This window comes from Pezoporus wallicus, unplaced genomic scaffold (assembly GCF_028554395.1).
Source record: "Pezoporus wallicus isolate ANWC-B61680 ecotype Strahan unplaced genomic scaffold, APGP_CSIRO_Pwel_v1 contig_7553, whole genome shotgun sequence".
Lineage (NCBI taxonomy): Eukaryota > Metazoa > Chordata > Aves > Psittaciformes > Psittacidae > Pezoporus > Pezoporus wallicus.
In genome coordinates this window covers 485,877-504,076 of record NW_026635101.1, presented here as the reverse complement: position 1 = coordinate 504,076, position 18,200 = coordinate 485,877, and the positions used below count along the sequence as shown (strand labels likewise).

At 49.1% G+C, this 18,200-nt stretch overlaps 1 protein-coding gene across 2 annotated transcripts in view; it reads left to right on the top strand.

The window, feature by feature from the left end:
* Positions 1-1,368: 1,368 nt before the first annotated feature.
* SYNDIG1 (synapse differentiation inducing 1) overlaps positions 1,369-18,200 on the top strand; it is a 57,048-nt gene continuing 40,216 nt past the window's right edge. For both annotated transcript variants that reach the window (XR_008971417.1, XM_057402959.1), the window contains exons 1-2: positions 1,369-1,705; positions 11,065-11,635. Coding sequence is in view for 1 of the 2 variants with exons in the window: in XM_057402959.1 (XP_057258942.1) it covers positions 11,156-11,635 (480 nt within the window). In the remaining variant the exon portion in view is untranslated. The remainder of the gene's footprint in view (positions 1,706-11,064; positions 11,636-18,200) is intronic.

Here is an 18,200-nt window from a genome sequence, read left to right as displayed (position 1 = left end):
GTGCTTGGCCATAAGTAGCTGCACTGTGGCAGCTCAAAGTCATCTGGTTGAAGCTGCCCCCCCTACATACAGTTGTGTTCCTTTACAAGCAGAACAGAAAGCCAGCCTTTTTCCTCAAAGTGTTACTCGGTAAAAGCATAATGACTGTGGTTTACAGGCTTCTATTCCCAAGGAAGGAGAGGTGAAAAGCACTTTGGAGAATCAGGGTGATCATAATTCGGGGTTATTTTTTCAGCTGATTATGTATTTATTCTCTCCCAGTGCCTATTACACTAAGAAAGAGACTGTTTTCTCTAAGACACAAACCCTGCCTGAAGACTGGAGCAAAAATGAACCAGATATTTAGATGGAGAGAAAAATCTTTTCTGAGCACCACTCGGATAGGCTGGAAGTTGGAGTTCGGGAGAGAACTAAAATGTTGGGAAACAGGGGAAAGAGCAGAAAATCCCCAAGACAGGTTCAAGTTAGTTCATGTGTGGTTTAAATCTTGAACATTCTCCTTCAGCACAGGTTTGGCAGGGGTTATTTTGGGATTATGGATAACAACCAGCAATATGCAGGGAGAGAAATCAGTCTTAACTCGGGGAGAGAGGCAAAGGCAACAAGAGGGGCAGATTGAGATGAGACATGGGGCAGAAATTCTTCCCTGTGAGGGTGCTGAGGCGCTGGCACAGGGTGCCCAGAGAGGCTGGGGCTGCCCCATCCCTGGCAGTGTTCAAGGCCAGGTTGGACACAGGGGCTTGGAGCAACCTGGTCTAGTGGAAGGTGTCCCTGGCCATGGCAGGGGGTTGGAACTGGATGAGCTTTAAGATTCCTTCCAACCCAAACCAGTCTGGGATTCTATAAAAAGGCCTCGTGTCTCTCTACCTGCAGTGGCCAAGGCAAGCAGTGCTCTAAACCAGGCATGTAATATTCCAGCAGCATTTTGAGCCGTAGATGTTGAAGCATCTAGAAAGAAGTGTCAGAGAAGCTTTTAGGCAATGACTTGGCTAGCAGGACTGTTGGGGATGGGAAGGGGGATGAGCGAGCCAAGCTCACCCGCATTACGCACAGGTTAGGAAGACAAGGGAACACCCCCCTTCCTCCCCTCCCCAGTGCTGCAGCACACAGCCTGGCACGCTCTCACTTGAGAAATTAAACACGCAAAGTTCCTCAGACCTGCTGGAGCTCCCCATCGCCTCGGGGAGCTGGTGCATCCCCCAGCAGCACAGGCAGCTGCCAGCACATAGGTGCCTGCGTGACTGCGGGAGCCTCGTTGGCAGAGCAAGGAGTGGGGGGCAGCCGATACCCCCGGAGTGGGCGCTGAGCGGAGACACCCCGGCTGGGAGGAAGGGCCGGGGAGGAGGAGGAGGAGATTTTGCCGGGGGAGGGGGGGGATAAGCAGCGAGGGATGTGATGCTGCTCCTGCTGCAGGAGGAAAGTTGGCCGCGCTGCCACGCAGGGCTGGTTCTCCTCCTTTCCTCCTCCCCTTCCTCCTCCTCCCCGGGAGTTAAGCGCACAGTGCAGCCCGGCGGTGCAGCCCCGCCGCCCGCTAGCCCTGCCCGGTCCCCGGTCTCCAGCCTCCGGTCCCGGTTCCCGCCTGTCGGGATGGTGCCGCTGTCCCCGGCCGGGCGCTGAGCCGGTCCCCCCCGGCAGCCCCTCCTGCAGCCCCCGGCGGATGGGAGGGAGGGAGCGAGGGAGCACCGCGCTGCGGGTCACCTTGCAGGTGAGCGACACCCCCTTTTCCCATCCCATTCCATTCCCTCTCATTCCACCCCATTCCCTCTGGGGAGCGATGCACCAACCCTCTCCATCCCCATCCTCCGGACCGGGGTTCCCGGTGGGCAGCCGCGGGGGTTTGGAGCCACCCCGGGGCCGCAGGGATCCTGCCCCAGCCGGGGGGACACCCGCCGCGGTGCTGTTTCGGTGCCGTACACGCCCGGTCTTGCCCGGGGTTGGGGAGGGGGGTGTCAGTGAAGGAGGGATCCGGCTTTTCCAGTGGCAAGGTTTGTATTGGGAGCGCTGGAAGGGAAGGTGCGCGTGGGGTGCTCCTTTTCCCTTCCCTTGGCCAGGAGGAACCCCTCCAGATCATGGGGGCAGAGCATCTTTCCCTGCCAGTACCCTGTACCCTGCCTGTGCAGGGTAGACCCTGGGCTGGGAAGGGGAAGAGGGGCTGCGCTGCCCTGTCCCTGCTCAAGAGGCGCCGCGTTGAATTTCTTTTTCTTCCCATCCTTTAGTTTGCTGGCAGTGACAGCCAAGTTAGAGAGAGCGATGGTTCAGGTGAAGAGGCAGGAGTGGTCTCTGCTACTCAGGTGCTGAGAGGGGTGACCTTGGATAGGTCCCCCATGGCTGCCCCATCCTCCTAAAGCATCCCATAAGGGATCAAGGAGAACCCTTCAGAAGATCAAGAATAACCTTTAGTCTGGAGAAGAGAAGGCTCAGGGGGGACCTAATCTCTCTCTACAACTACCTGAAAGGAGGATGGAGCCAGGAGGTGGCTGGGCTCTGCTCCCAGGGAACAAGGGATAAGACAAGGGGAAACAGCCTCAAGCTGCACCAGGGGAAGTTTAGACAGGAGATGAGGAACAATTTCTTCCCCAAAGGGCAGTCAGGCATTGGAACAGGCTGCCCAGGGCAGTGGTGGAGTCACCATCCCTGGAAGTGTTCACAGACGGTGTAGAAGAGGTCCTCAGTGCCGTGGGTTAGTGGTGGCGTTGGCAGTGCTGGGTCATGGTTGGACTGGATGAGCTTGAGGGTCTTTTCCAACCTGGTTGATTCTATGATTCAGTCGGAAGAGGCTGGCAAGTGCATTGGTTGGACTGGATGAGCTTGAGGGTCTTTTCCAACCTGGTTGATTCTATGATTCAGTCGGAAGAGGCTGGCAAGTGCATTGAGACCTTTCTGGAACCGGCACTGCAGGAGTGCAAAGCTTCCTGGAGGAGGACTGGCAGCTCTTGCTGGTCCAGAGTGTGCTGAGGAGAGGTGCAATGGTCTGTGCTGGAGTGGTGGTGGTCGTGGTAGGTTTTGTCCCCCCATAAGAGCAGCAGTGGCAGGAGTTCCTCTGGAGAGCAATCTGTTGAGCTGTGTCTTCAAAACAGCTGGAGCCAAGAGGCTGCAGCCTCAGTGTGTAATGAGAGAGAATGAAGCCAAAGAAAAAAAACACCCTAAACTTTCCAGGGAGCTTAAATATTCAAATCACAAATAATTAGGCATTAATCCCTCCTAAACAGGGCATTAACAACAATTAAAAGATGCTTTGATATTCTTAAACCCAGTTAGCTGGTACTTTCAGGGGGATTATTGCAGTCAGAGCAGAGAATGCACTTTTCTACATTCATGTATTTAAATGACTCGCTCTTAATTATAGTTAATGAGCTATCATCTTCAAAGTAGCTGCATTTAGATGCTCTCCAGATTAGTTTCCAATTATCTTACCCCAAAGAATAAGCCGCTTTTGATTTTACTGGCCAAGGTGACACTTTGTTGGCATCCTGGTAACTACAGGTCACGCCAGGCTGTACATAGGAGAAATGCATTTGTAGGAATTAAATGAAGTCCCGTTTTATTAAGTGGCAGAGCAGATGTCTCCCACCACTGGTGCTGGAATCAGTCTCACAGGCACAGGGACGCTCTTCGTTGTACAAATGCAGATGCAATGCAGTACTGGTGTAGATGGCCACCACCACTATGCATTTAGCTTGAGGAAGGCTGCTTTGTGAATTCAAAGTACTTTGGATTCTGAGGATAGTGTTGGAGCGATGGTGCAACATAGTTGGATAAGAGGTTTTGGTCTTTACTGTGAATTCCTATCCGCAGACAGCTACAAATCCTTCTGCTCAGGAGAGTTTTTAATACTGCCTATGTGGTTATTAAGATTGCAGACAACACACTGGGACTTCCGAATGTTTTCTTCGCTTTGGGGATTCGACTCCTTGCAGGTTATTGTTTGTACAGGGCCATTGGGAAAAAGTGGGAAAGAACTGCAGAGGTTTAAACAGGAGGAAATTACTCTGCATGTTCAGTGGCTTTGCTTTGACAAATGTGAATAGTGCCTGTGTGTGTGTGAGCATCTGCTGGTGTCTGAAGGCACATCCCCTGATTATCAAATCAAAGGTTTCTCAATGCTCTTTCCCTAGTAAAAGTTGGAAACTACTTTGAGCAAAGAGATGACAGCAAAATGCTCCTCATCAGGTGTGACTCTGAGGATTTGGGTAGAGTGGTGCAACTTACCGCACCTAAGAATCGAAAGATGTTGTGCTTCGAGTTTGGTGTCATCACATGGAGAGAGTGGCAAACTCTGGTTATTTTCCTTGCACCAGCAAAAACTGAATTTCAAAACAGAGGTGCAGAACATGCCAGGTGTGAGTCATTAGCACGCTGTTAGCACAGTTTATACCTAGCATTCTTCTAGATGTGTATTCGTGTGTATGCGTCTATATACAACCTGAATGTGTGAAGTTCTCTCTTAACCATCCATCCAAATCCATGCTGTGAAGCATTTCTGTTCTTAAGCTTTAAGGCTTTAGTTCAATGAGGCACGGGATGAATGAACTGACGGTTCACATCAAGTTGGCATCATTCAAGCAGCGCTTTAATGGGGTTTATGTGCTTGAGTTGAGAGCTTGGACCCCTTAAAAATCCCCAGGGAGAACGAAGAGCTCTGAAACAGAGCTTGTGAATGGATAATTTGCTTGGAAGACAATCATGGCATAATTAAAGCCTTCCAGCTCCTATTCGTGTGCTCACTGCAACAAAACCATATCCCTTCTCCCCACTGCACATGGCTTGCAAGAGCGTGGAGGCAATGGGGAGCTGATCTGCAGCCAGCCAGATGCCCATGCCTCCCATATAGAAATCTTCTTGGTCCCATGGTTGTTCTCCTCTCAGAGGGAGGAGGTTATGGGATTTTTCTTCAGGCTCTGGTAATGCCCCAAGTCTAATGAGCCCCATTATTCATTTCAGCTCTGACTTCTGCAGGGAGGGATGAGTATGGGATTAAAAAAGGTCCGTAAAGGTCAATCTACACTCACTGACGCTACTTTTCAGTGTTTCCCTGCCTACCCTGGATGCCTCCAGCTACCAGTCTGGCTACATCTGAATCACCCCGTAAAGCTTGTGTCCCACAGCGTATTCCTGGCTCTGCAATTCTTCTGGAGCCTGATGAAGCAAGGCCGATTTTATTGCCCCAGCAGTGGCTGCTTAATCAAATCATCCTCGCCCTGATAAACTGGCACTGGCAATTTCACACTATTACAGAAGCCTTCTTTTAGCAAAGTGACTGACAGCCCTGGGGTGCTTTGCTCAGGGCAGGAGGTAATGGGAACCTTCATTCTGCACCGAGCCTTCACCACCAGGCTGTGCTCCTGTTCTGTCCTCTCTTTATTTACCACTCCTGCTTCGGGAACACCTCAAATCCCAGCCTAGAGCGTAGTATTGGTGTGTTACAGGCAGCACAAGTGTGAGGCTGGCGCGTTGTCCTGCTTTGCTTTTCGCATGCAACGTGGGAGTGCGAGTAGAGCCAGATGAGCTGGGTGTATGCAAGAACTGGGCTGTGCGGGTGCTTGGCTGCCCATCAGGAATGAGACCTGAGTGAGTTTAGCCCTTGAGCCACATCTGGGTGCCGCTGTCTGTGGGCCAGCCTGGCTAAAGACACAGTTAAACAGGGATTTTGTGTCAAAGGGAAGTGCTGGAGTTGGTGCAGGCAGACCAAGAGGCCCGGGTGATGCTGTAATGTTGATATTCGTGGGTGAGCATCTCGGGGTTCATTTAGTTGCTCTGCTGTGTACAGGAGGGACTTTGGCTTGCTGCAGACTCCTACAGGGCAGAGCATCAGGTAGCTTCTTCTGAGCTGGAAATATTAATTCTGTTGCAATACTAAAACTAGGCAGAGGGGTTTGGTGGTAGCTTAGTCTTTCCCAGATCCTTAAATCTAGATTGACCCTCAGCAACTAATCCAGACTCTGCGGCATAGGGACCAAGAAGACTGAGGAGCTCACTTAGGAAGAAGTTTTTCTCATGAAGACACTCAGCAATTAAGGATGCAATTATACACCCCAGAGCACAGCTGTATTTGCTTGCTTCAAAAGTGAAAGGCAGCACAATTTACTGCTCCTCAAGCTGACAAAAGAGCCTTCAGCCTGACCATGCTGCAGAAGGTAGTGACCTGAGCTACTTCATTATGTGTCTCTCTCTTTATTATCTCCCGAAGGTTAGTTTTAATGTGCTGGACATAATCAAGAGAGTTTTACGGAACAGCTTTCTGGGATGGATGAAGGGAGAATGAAGGTCAGCTTAGCCTTCTGTTAGGAAAGATAGGTCTTTATGAAGCAAGAATCACTGCTCGTAACTCCATCTCCCCAGTCTGCAATGGAGGTGGGGCTCAGAGGGGTATGATGAGGCTGAATACATTTGGGGTTCTCAAATGGTCCTGTTCAGTGGTATTGGGGACCCTCTGAACCACAGTGCTGAACCACAGATACAAGCTGGTGTGATGGCATCCTGTGCTGCGTGTGCTACTGGATAGCCAGGCTCAGAGTGGAAGGTCTATATCTGCAGCCAGGAGAGAAGGAGAAGGCAGGAGAGAGTGTGTTAGGCTCAAAAGGCACTGCTGATGTGGAGATGCAGTTAGGGCTATTTACATGACAGTCATGTGTTGTTAGTCAGGGCAGTTATTTGTGACCTGGAAAGCACAGTTTTATCATCGGACGATACAAGTGGTGAATTTGGACTGAACTCAACCAAGAGTTGAGGCTCTCGGAAGAGTCGGGAAGGAGGACTGCTAGAAAAGCCAGAACGCGCCAGGTTTTCCTTGGAGGCAACTGGAGGAAAATTGAACTAAACCCCAGTTTGTTCAATTAAAAATAAATATATGAAACTCACATTTAATTTTGGCTCAGGCGAGACGCTTCCATCTGCTCAAAAGGAAATATTTTGTTGCAGGGATAATGTTTTAAGTCAACACAAGGTAATTCCTCCTTTCTCCTCCCCCCTTCTTTGGTTCAGCTACTGAATCAAGCAATCAATTATTCAGACAGAACTAACATGCATATGGTAATTGTTTCCACATTTAAATACACCTCTGGACAGGCAATCAGGGGACCTGGATTTTATTTCCATCTCCGCTACTGTGTCTGATGTGACCTTGGCCACTTCACTGCACTCTTGAGTGCCTCCTTTCAGGGCAGGACAGGTCCGTATCTCACAGTGGATTTGCTGCATGTTGGTAATGCTAAAATAGCATGGAGGTCTTCTTGCTTCCACTCTTAGCAAGTAAACATTTAGCTATCACTAATGCATGCATTCCTAATTCTCCCAGTGTGAGCTAGTTGCATTGCCTTACAAAACTCCCTGTAGTTTACTTAATAGGTCAAAAGGAATTTCAGCTGCTGAAATAGCAACGTTCTCTTAAACCAAAACCACTTTAATAAGCCCAGCTAAAACAAAGAAGAAAAATACAAGTGGGAAAGGGATTCCTCCCCCCTCCTTTCCTTAAATATTTCACTTTGTAATCAGCTCTCCAAACCTATGCATTGCGTGAAGGCTTCTCTCAATTAAAAGGTCCATATGTGTTGTTGCAATTTCCAGGTATTTGGAATACCTTAAACCATGATGAAGTTAATTGTATTATCCCTTATAACTGAAAGCTTGCACCAGGAAACCTGCATCCTCCAACCCTTCATCAGGCTGCAGCTCTCACCATTTGGCTTGTCTGCTCTTCAAGAGGCTTTCTCCTTTCTGCTTTCTGTGAGGGAACCAGCACCAACCCTAGTGGATCTGGGATTTGTGAGGCTGCTCCAGTTCCTGCTCATGGCACAGCCCTGCAAAAAGTGGTTGTTGTTCCTTCTGGCCATGCTGGTGTTGTTAGGTTTTGAGTCGCTGAGGGGTTGGCAGAAGGATGTGGGAGCAGCAAACGTCTTGTTGGGAGCACAGAAGACAGTGGGGATCACTTTGAAGCAGAGGGAGTTGGATCATAGGATCGTAACTCAAGCTGAAGGAACCTCACACAGTTTCTAGTCCAGTCTCATGGTTAAAACAGGGTTAACTATGAGGTCATACCAGGTTGCTCAGAGCTTTATCCAGTTGGGTCTTAAAAACCTCCAGGGATGGAGACTGCACAGCCTTCCTGGGCAACCTTTTCCAATGCTTGACTGTCTTCATGGGGAGAGGATTTCTGCTGATATCCAGGATCCCATGCAGAGATACATGAGCTCTTTGAGCCCTTTCTCCTGGCTGATGCTCTGCAAGAACTGCAGGGCAAGGCAGTGGGTATGGCCGTAAGCCTTGGTAGTGGATGGGGACCCTGCCTTCAGCCTCACCATAGCTTGCCATCGTATCCAATAAACCTGATGGTGTTTGGTCTGTCTGGATGAATGTCCTGGTCTGTCATGAGGGAAGGGCTGGGGTGTTTCAGCTGTAGCCTGGTATTTCAGAGGTAACTGAATTGCTTGTTCGTACAGGACTTCTGGTACCTGGCAGGGGTTTGCAAGAGGCTGAAGCACTCTGAGGCTGTGCTACAGCTGTGTAAAGGGGAGAGCCCCATGGAGGCAGGAGGACCACAGCATCCTGCCACGTCACAGGAGAGCAAAGGTGTTTGGGGGTGGAAGGCAGTAGCAAAGCTGGCTTCTGCTCCTTGTCGGGCTGGGGCACAGTGTTCAGCTCTTCACTCCTTGCCCTCTCTCCAGCTTGCATTTACCTGCCTCACACCCTTTGCTTAATTAGTTTGTCAGCCCCTGTCATCATAGCAGGAGGCTGCAGAGCACCCAGCAGAGCGTAGCTCTCACTGCAGCTACTGTGGCTGGGCTCTGCTGTAGCACAAGTGATAGCTTAATAAAGCGCAGCATTGCAGACTGAGTATCTTGGCACTGGTTGCAACTTCTTATTGAAATAAGAAAGAGAGGGGGAAAAGAAATGCAAGAAATCAGAAAGAATGAAGGTTATAGTAACTAATGGCTTCACTTTTAATGCCAGAGACCTGGGTATAAATGTCTAATCCCAAGGCAGAAATTAGAGTGAACTTTGATATATTTGTCAGTAGCTTGAATTTGGTTTTCCTTTCTGGTTCCAGCCTCGAGTCTGAAATGCAGAATTATTTCTGGTCAGCCTGGGTACTAGTGAGTGGTTTATGGGGAAAAACCCAAACTGTGCAAGGACAAATGAAACCTGGCTCAAACCCGTTAAATTAACCCTGCATCTCGGAGCAGACTGAACAGATCTCTTATTTAAAGGTCTCTGATGAGTTTCGTTTTCCTGTCAGCATCATTCTGAAACCTCACTGCTGTCCTAGGTAATGAGAGTGTCTCTTTTGGCTTTGAGTGTTGGCTCCCTGCAGGGAAGGCATCCTCCAGTTCCCCCAGGTGGTCTATGGGAGGTTACCTGCTCCATCCTTTGGGCTGCAGTTTGACCTGGAAACTTGGGCAATCTTAATGCAGGCCTGTGAACCTGGCCTGGGTCAGGTCAGTGAGAGCCCTTGCTGAAAGGATGGTGGCTGAATCCACCTCCAGGGAGTCCCTGAAGGCAGGATACAGGCTCTGAGCCACTGCATAAGCACGTGCTGCCTTTGGCCCCTGAGCATCACTCATGGCCACGTTCCGTTGTCCTCCATCTGAACACAGGGGACTCATTTCACCTGGCTTCACTCATCTGAAGGTTGGTACTAAGCTGAGAGCCCCCACCCTGTATATCACATGGGTATGGTTGCTCCAGAGAGAAACTGAGCCCACCAGTCCTGTTCACCTTGCAATTACTTTCCCCCAAGAAGCACTTTGGGTGTCTGCAGTGGGTGAAATGAACTCCAGCCTTTGAGTCTGGTTCTCCCACCAGCACCAAGGTAGCAGCTGGTTACAAAGGCCTTGGAAATCTGATTTAAATCCCTTCAGCCAGTGACTGAGAAGAGAAAATCCCAGGGGAGGTTCTCTTTTATCCCTGAGGACGTGAAATTTCATTTGTGGCTGACAATGCTCTTAATCCTGCCTTTATATTGATGAAGGATCTCTGGGTACCTCAACAGTTTCTCTGTTTCCCTAGACAGCAATTGACCTTGTTAGAGCTATGCATCAGAATGCACTGGCAATCAAGGTGCTATTGATTTAAACTTAATGGGCAGGCACTTGGGAATTTCACCTGGAAAGGAAAAATCAATGCCACCTTATTTTATTTCCTTTTCTTTTCTCCTGTTAAGATGTTACAATGAAGCGGCATGAAAGTCTCACCCGCTCTTTATCATTAAGCAATACACTTGCAGAGCCAAGAACATCGGGTCAGATTCTGGTAACTACAGCCAGGAACAACTGTAGGGTTAAACAGTTTTCCTTGATTGCTTGCTGCCATCCGCATCTCTCTGTGCTGACCTTCCCCAAGGCATGCAAGCTGCACTGCTATGCGGGACTCCGGAGAGGATGTCTTCAGCAATGCATTGCCCTATTGCTGGAGGAGCTCTGTGCGGCAAGGATGGTCCCTGTCTTTTCCTTGCCTCAGTTTGGATGGTTTTTTTTTCCTCCATCCCAAGGGAAAAGTGTCACTCAGAACCTGCAAGATTGGTTTACAAGGCTGCTTTAAATGCATGGCAGGTAACCACCAGCCAAATGGATGCTTAGATCTGTGGCAGGACTGAGCAACAGCACAGGCTCCCTTCTATCTCCTGAGGCATTCCAGGACCATGCCAAATCTCTCTGGCTTCAAGTGGGGTGGATGCTTGGTGTCCCATGGGAGCCTTGAACATTTTTCAAGCCAGCTCAGGAGGAACTGAGCCCCATCCAACCCAGCCTTGAACACTGCCAGGGATGGGGCAGCCACAGCTTCTCTGGGCACCCTGTGCCAGAGCCTCAGCACCCTCACAGGGAAGAATTTCTGCCTAATGTCTCATCTCCATCTCCCTCTGTCAGGTTAAAGCCATTCCCCTTTGTCCTATCACGACAGTCCCTGAGGATTCCCCCTCTGACATCCTTGTAGGCCCCCTTCAGATGCTGGAAGGCTGATATTGAGTCTCCACTCATTACCTCTTGAAGTGGTACAGAAGACAAACTGATTTGGGTGCCTTGATTCATTGCTTTTGTCCTCACCTTGATATCCGTTTCCTTTCTTCCCCAGGAAAATGGGAGCCACTGCCCCAGTGTGACCTGTCTCTAAGGTACAAGAAAACCAAAGGCCACTCGTCCTACTCCCTCGGACACCTCCCAGTATGGACGGCGTGGTGGAGCAGAACAGTGTGCTAATGCACAATAAGATCACCGAAGCCGGGAAAAGGAATGGATTAATTAATACAAGGAACTTGGTGGCAGAGAGCCGAGACGGGCTGGTCTCTGTGTACCCGACCCCGCAGTACCAGACCCACCGAGCGGGCAGTCTTTCCTCTTCGGGCTGCCTGGAGAACGGCAGGAATGACCCTGTGCAGCAGCTCCTGGACCCCAACATGCTGCAGCAGACAGTGGAGTCTCACTACCGGCCCAACATCATCCTCTACTCAGAGAACGTGCTGCGCTCGTGGGGCGAGAGCATCAGCTCAGAGTGCTGTGAGACTACCTTCATCGAGGACCGCTCTCCCACCAAAGACAGCCTGGAGTACACGGACAGCAAGTTCATCGACCTCTCAGCAGATGACATCAAGATTCACACGCTCTCCTATGATGTGGAGGAAGAGGAGGACTTCCAGGAGCTAGAGGTCAGATGTCCTTTGGGATACGTGGGGAAGGCTGGGGAGGGAGGAGGACATGTTTGGGGTTAGGTGTGCAGCTTCTAAGAGCTGGTCTGCATGGGATCGGCTGTATCACCGTCTTCTCCAGACAGGACAGTAAGCTGTCACTCGTCTTTGCTTGTTGGGTACATCCCAACTTCGTGGATACTAATGGCAAAATTCCCACTAGTGTCCCACTGGGAGACCAGCATTTCCCTCCTGTCTCTGAATGGGCTGATCAGAAACTGAAGGTGACCCGTGTGCTTAAATGCTGTGTAAGGTTGGGCCTGGCAGCATCCATCCGCATACATAGAGCTTGTCTTAGCATTCCAACTTAATAGTCTCTTACTTTCTCCTGCCTTGAGCTAGGCATAAGCAGATTGTTTTGCATAATGGATCAAATATGAAACATTTCTGTCTGGGAATGAACACAAAATCAGAAGTCTTTGGGTTTCAAACCGCAATGAATCCCATATCTCTGAAATAAAAGATTTTATTTGCTGATGGAGTGAAACACTTCATTAGATCCCAAATGCAATGTTTTCTTTTAGGCTCCTATGCATCATTGATTGCTTACAGTAAAGCCAGACGCATTTTGTTCTCCAAATGGGGCAGACTATGGAAACCAACTTTATGCTTTCTTAAATGATGCATTGTTTTTACTTCCAAAGAAATCTGTTTGGGTTTGGTAGAAACCGGCTGCTCAAGTACGGCACAGATTCGTGTATGTGGGAATGGAAGGTGTGCATCATGCTGCTTCACCCAGTGTTGGTTACAGAGGCTAGGACCTAGCAGAGACCATTTGACTGCATGGAGCAGAGCCATAGCTTCAACTATTTGCTGGTGTTTCTCTTCTGCTGGGGTTTTCTCCATTGAGATATAACAAGTCCTAAAACTTCCATTTTCACCTCCCGTAATACCAGTGTCTCGCCTGTGATCAGCACAGGGGCAACCCAACAAGAGCCTCACTTCTCCTTTATTCTCTTTTCCCCCCTGTATTCATAAGGCAGGAAAAGAGAGGTGTTTTTCCCAGCGTGCGCCAGTAATACAGCATTCAGTGCCTCTGCAGGGAGACAAAAAGTTCCTCTCGGAGGCATGTGAAGGGTGTTTGCTCAAATCACACCCTTCTACAGCACTTCAAAATTGGCTGTGGGAAGCCTCGTTTCTTTAATCAAAACAAAATCCCTAGCTGCTGCCTTTTTGCCCTAGTTCCTCTCATGCGGTAGTGATGCAAGTGACTGCAGCAGGAATTGCCTAATGGAGTTATTGACACATCCAGCCCCACATTTAGGCAGCAAAAAAATACGTCTCCCTCTTGTCAATCCAAACCCAGCAAGACCTTCTTTAGCCAGGTGTTGGAGAACAGGCTAAAAAGGACTGGAAAAGTAAGCAGGACAAAGGAAAAATCTAGTTTGTATTAAAAACCTTTTTGCTTTTCTTGGTGGGATTTTTAGGCGCCTTTGCAATGTAGGGTGCTTGCTCTGGGTGTCTCTTCAAAGTGGTACTGTAGGGGACAACAAGAAAGCTGGAGAGAGGCTTTTGACAAGGGCCTGTAGGGACAGGACAAGGGGGAATGGCTTTAACCTGACAGAGGGGAGATTGAGATGAGACATTAAGAAGAAATTCTTCCCTGTGAGGGTGCTGAGGCCCTGGCACAGGGTGCCCAGAGAAGCTGTGGCTGCCCCATCACTGGCAGCGTTCAAGGCCAAGTTGGACGGGGCTTGGAGCACCCTGGTCTAGTGGAAGGTGTCCCTGTGTGTGGCGGGGTTTGGAACTGGATGAGCTTTCAGTTCCCTTCCAACCCAAAACCAGTCTGGGATTCTGTGATCCGAAGCAGGGGCCCTGCACATCGCTGCAACTTGTTCATGTTTAATTTGGTTTTTAATAGCAGTGCTCCTCAGGTCCTGGTGCGATGTTATTCTGCCTGAGCAAATCGTAATTGTCTGGAGGGAGAAAGGTTTCAGACACATCTCTCATTAGCATTAACAGCCCCACTTTGCTCCAGCAATTATGAGCCTGGGCACAGAAGGCTGTGCTTTCTGTCAAAGCTTTAAACTTCTCTCTTTGGTGCCCAGCCCTGAAATCAAATGATTTCCTATGTAGGTATCTCTGGAACGTTTATAAATATCTTATGAGTTCTTTACACCAAAACTAATGGGCAGACAACTTGTCAAATGTGGTAACAATGAAATAGTACATGAGTTACCAGCTGCAATACCTTCCTGTTAGAGTTCATGTGTAAATGCAGTGCCATCTTTTATCCAGAAACATCATTTGTCATATTACGCTCCTGCTAGTTTCCCTCCTAGCCCCTAGATAGATGGCTTATTTAGAGAAACCCAAGCTATTGATGGCAGCAAATTGAATTATTCATATGTGAGCATAAAAGAATACATCTGAGCACTCTCTTAAAACCTTTTTTGTTTTTTTTTCCCGGCGATGTATGTCTGAAACAGTTTCTGAAAATGAAATAAATAGAATGTTCTGGGGAGGGAAAGAAGAAAGGAAACGTAGTGCTTTCAAATTAAACCTGCCTTCCTTTATTCCCATACAAACTGCTGGATGCTGCTGTGAAACTCATCCCTGGGACATGAGCGTGAAAATGCAAAGAGAGAAGGTGGCTCCTAAGCCATGTCCTCTTCCATCTAACCCCTCTTCTCAGTGTTCCCAAGCACCTCCTGGTCATATGTCTTCCGCAACATGAAGAGGCAGCCCTGGAGGTGTTTATGCATGTTGAGCCCCACGACGTACCTGCTTTCTCCTGATGTTTCCAGTTTGCACAGGCTTGGATTGTCCTGCATCGTGCTGATAAGACCCAAGCTCCTGTAGCTTCAGCAACCCCTGGGAGTAGGTATCCAGAAAACATGTTTAGACATTCCCTTGGGGACCTGAGCATGGTGGGGTTCCCTTTCCAGAGAGCTCTGCAGCACGGGCAAAGAGGCAGGCTAGTGTGGGTCTTGAGTGCTTTAGGTACTTTCTTGTATAGCCATTTCCCTTCAGGATCTTACACCTTACACTAGTGAATTCGCTGGTCACCGCAGATGAGAAAACAGTATCTTCTTCATTCTGCACATTAGGAACTGAAGAAAACGGTGCAGTAAATCATGGAATCATCATAGGATGGCTTGGGTTGGAAGGGACCTTTAAGCTCATCCAGTTCCAGCCCCCTGCTATGGGCAGGGACACCTTCCACTAGAGCAGCTTGCTCTGAGCCCCGTCCAACCTGGCCTTGAACACTGCCAGGGATGGGGCAGCCACAGCTTCTCTGGGCACCCTGTGCCAGGGCACACCTAGGGATGTGTTGTGGATCTGGGAATATAGGTTTAGTTTCTTTTCTCCCATGGGACATGCTCAGCAGAACACAGGATACCTCTTAGACAGCAGTGGTGGGTGCTGAGGAAGTGCAAGGTATGGACTGCAAAATGGCCAGGTTTATGTCATGTCTTGCTGCTGCTGTCAGAGGCAGAGCATGGGGCTCAATGGGCCATTGGTCTGACCCCATAGGACACACACACTTTATGTCCCTGGATTTCTGCACAGATACATTATTAAGAGGTTATGAGAGTGATTACACTTCATTTGTGCTTGATTTATTTTTCTCCCTTAAAGGAGAAGCCACTGGAGTCTGGAGATACTTAGTCCTGCCAAGGGATATTAACCTTTATTAACCAGCCCTAGGTGAAGGGAGCAATGGCTGGGAAGTCACCTTCAGCAGTCTCCAAGTTCCCTCCTATGAATCCTGTTAATAGCAGCCGGTGCCCAGAGTGATTCCCTTTCCCATCAGCACTTCCCTGAGCTTTCAGACTGATGCTATGCAGTGCAGTCCATGAGCTATAGGGAGACCGGCTGTGGGTGTCAGGAAAACATCCCAAGGCAGATGTTCATATGGAAACAGGAGGAAGAACGTGCTTGGATAGCTGTATCCAGGGTTTTTTTTGCCCCTGGTACATTTTGGTTTTGCAAGGTTATATATGGAAAGCTTTCCAAGCAAGAAGAGACCTCTGTGAGCCCATTCTGCAAGGCTGGCTGCTCAACTGACAGGACAATTCAGGCTGGGAGTTGGGGAAACAGGAGGTGCTGGACCAGGTCAGGGTTAGTGGATAATGCATCATTTAAAGACCTTTGCAACTGAAAGGGAGCAACTGCAAAACTCAAAATAGTAAAAAGAAATAAACAAATAGGGAAAATAGAATAAATAAATAATACGTCACCAGGACAAAGAATGGAGAGGGACTTTTTGCAAGGGCATTTAGGGACAGGACAAGGAGGAATGGCTTTAACCTGACAGAGGGGAGATTGAGATGAGACATTAGGAAGAAATTCTTCCCTGTGAGGGTGCTGAGGCGCTGGCACAGGGTGCCCAGAGAAGCTGTGGCTGCCCCATCCCTGACAGTGTTCAAGGCCAGGTTGGAAAGGGCTTGGAGCAAGCTGCTCTAGTGGAAGGTGTCCCTGCCTTTGGCGAGGGCTGGAACTGGATGAGCTTTAAGGTCCCTTCCAACCCAAACCAGTCTGGGATTCTGTATAGCAACAGGTTTTAGAGACATCACCTCTTCAATAAGCATCAGCCAGATGCTGCACACGTACTCAGTAAGCGTGCTGAGGCAGAGCGGTGATAAAGAGCAGCCCTTGGTGGGAGACCTCCGACCCAGCTTGCTGCCTTCAATGTCTGCTGCATTTCAGTGAACTCACACTGCTTGCAGTAAGAGTAAAGGGATGCAGAGTGCTGGTCACAACAGGGTTATCATGTTTAACTGCATTACTGCAGCAGGCGTTCAGTGGAGGGAAACAGAGCACATATTATCTTACAGTCGTATCATGCGCTGGTCTGTCCCAATCAGACTGCTGGACCATCTGGATTTGAAGCAGATCCCACAGGGCCTGACCAGAAATTAGTTTTGTGTGCAGTGTGTGCATGTTGCTGAATTGGTTGCTTTGGAGGAAAAAGGGAGTAATACCAAGAGGGCGGTTTCCTGAATATCTATCAAAGGTTACTGGCAGCGGTGGTTCATAGCAGACCGTGTTGTCTGACTTCTCCAGCGTGCTTGGCGTTTTAATACTGTAAGGGACAATGTGACCACCAAATCCAGCCTCTGGTATGTCACAGGCAGCCCACAGGAGGCTGTTTGCAGAGCCTCTGTGCACTCATCATGTCTGGGTTGAGGTAAAGCACGTAGCTTTTAGGGATTGCTAGCCTCGATTTAAGAAAGGGCTTCATGTAATAGAAAATCCATTACAACTGCAGAAAAGTGTTCATCACCATCTCTATTAGAAATCTGCACCTTGTGCCTGCTCTTCATCTCTTCTGCTTTCAGCCGCTGGGGTTTCTGCTGCTTTTCTGCCAAATGAAAGAGCTGTCTCTGATCAGAAATTATCTACTCATGCAGGCACTTACAGACTGTAGTGAAATTGCATCTTAAATTTATCTTACAAGTGAGGTCGGCTTCTCTTCTTTCTTCTGGGTAGAAGACTTCTCTGTGGCATGATGCATGTACTTGCCTTCTGATTCCCGATTTCTCCAACATGGGAAATGGTGGTACCAGACCTGGACTCAGGATGTACCTTTCCTCTCCATGGATCACATTTGTTCCTCCTGTGGTGCATCGCAGAGGGGGCTTGTTTTCAACTCTGCTCCAGTGGTCCTTCTTGTGAAATACAGCCCAAAGCGCACACCCCACATTCAGCACTGTGTACAGAAGGCCTTGCTCTCTGACAGGTCATTCTTGCTCCCAAGCCACGGGTCTTTCTGGAATGGGGTGTCTACGTGATTCAATATCCCATATTAAATACCCTCTTCTCTCTCTCCCCTATTCTGCACTCGCTGAGGAAACGTTGCTATCAGCTGGAGGAGCCAGTGGACTAAAATCCGTCGATGTTTGAGCTTCGTTCTACCACTCTCCAGGGTGGCCACGTTTCTGGTCATGTTCAAGGCTGACTTCTTGCTCAGGTCATTTGGGAAGCATCAGAAGCAGCCCCCTTGAATACAGAGGTCAAGATTTCCTGTTGATTTGTCTAGCACCCAAATTCCAGCTGCTGCAAAATCCCATGCCCTCTGGGAGCAGGGAAGATCACTTCTCCTCTTCATCCTTTGTCACATCGACAGTTCCTGCAGAAATGCAGTTCATGTCCTGCCCACACCACCTGTGTCTAATGCATTTTAGGTGTGCAGAGATGTGCACCATGTAAAAAACAACACAGTCAAAGGTCTTGTGTGGGGCTGTTCCACCTGGGTCATGCAGTGAAAGCCTGAAACTTCTGGTGGCACCACCCAGTCCTCTGCAGAGACAGGCCATTGTCTGCAGGTCCTTTTCCCACATTACCTGGGAGAATAGGAGGGATGGGACCTGATGGGAAAGGGAAAATGAAAGGGAAAGAGGGAGGGAAAGGAAAGGGCTGCTTGCTTTCTTTGTCATTCACTGTAATCAGCATCTGTCTGGGCAGGGTGCTGTGTGCTTTCTGCAAGAGTTTATGCTCTGCAGAGGGGACCCTCAACTCCAGTCATGCCTGCACTCCTGAGGTCACCTCTTCCTTGTCACAGACATGAAAAGGCTTGTGG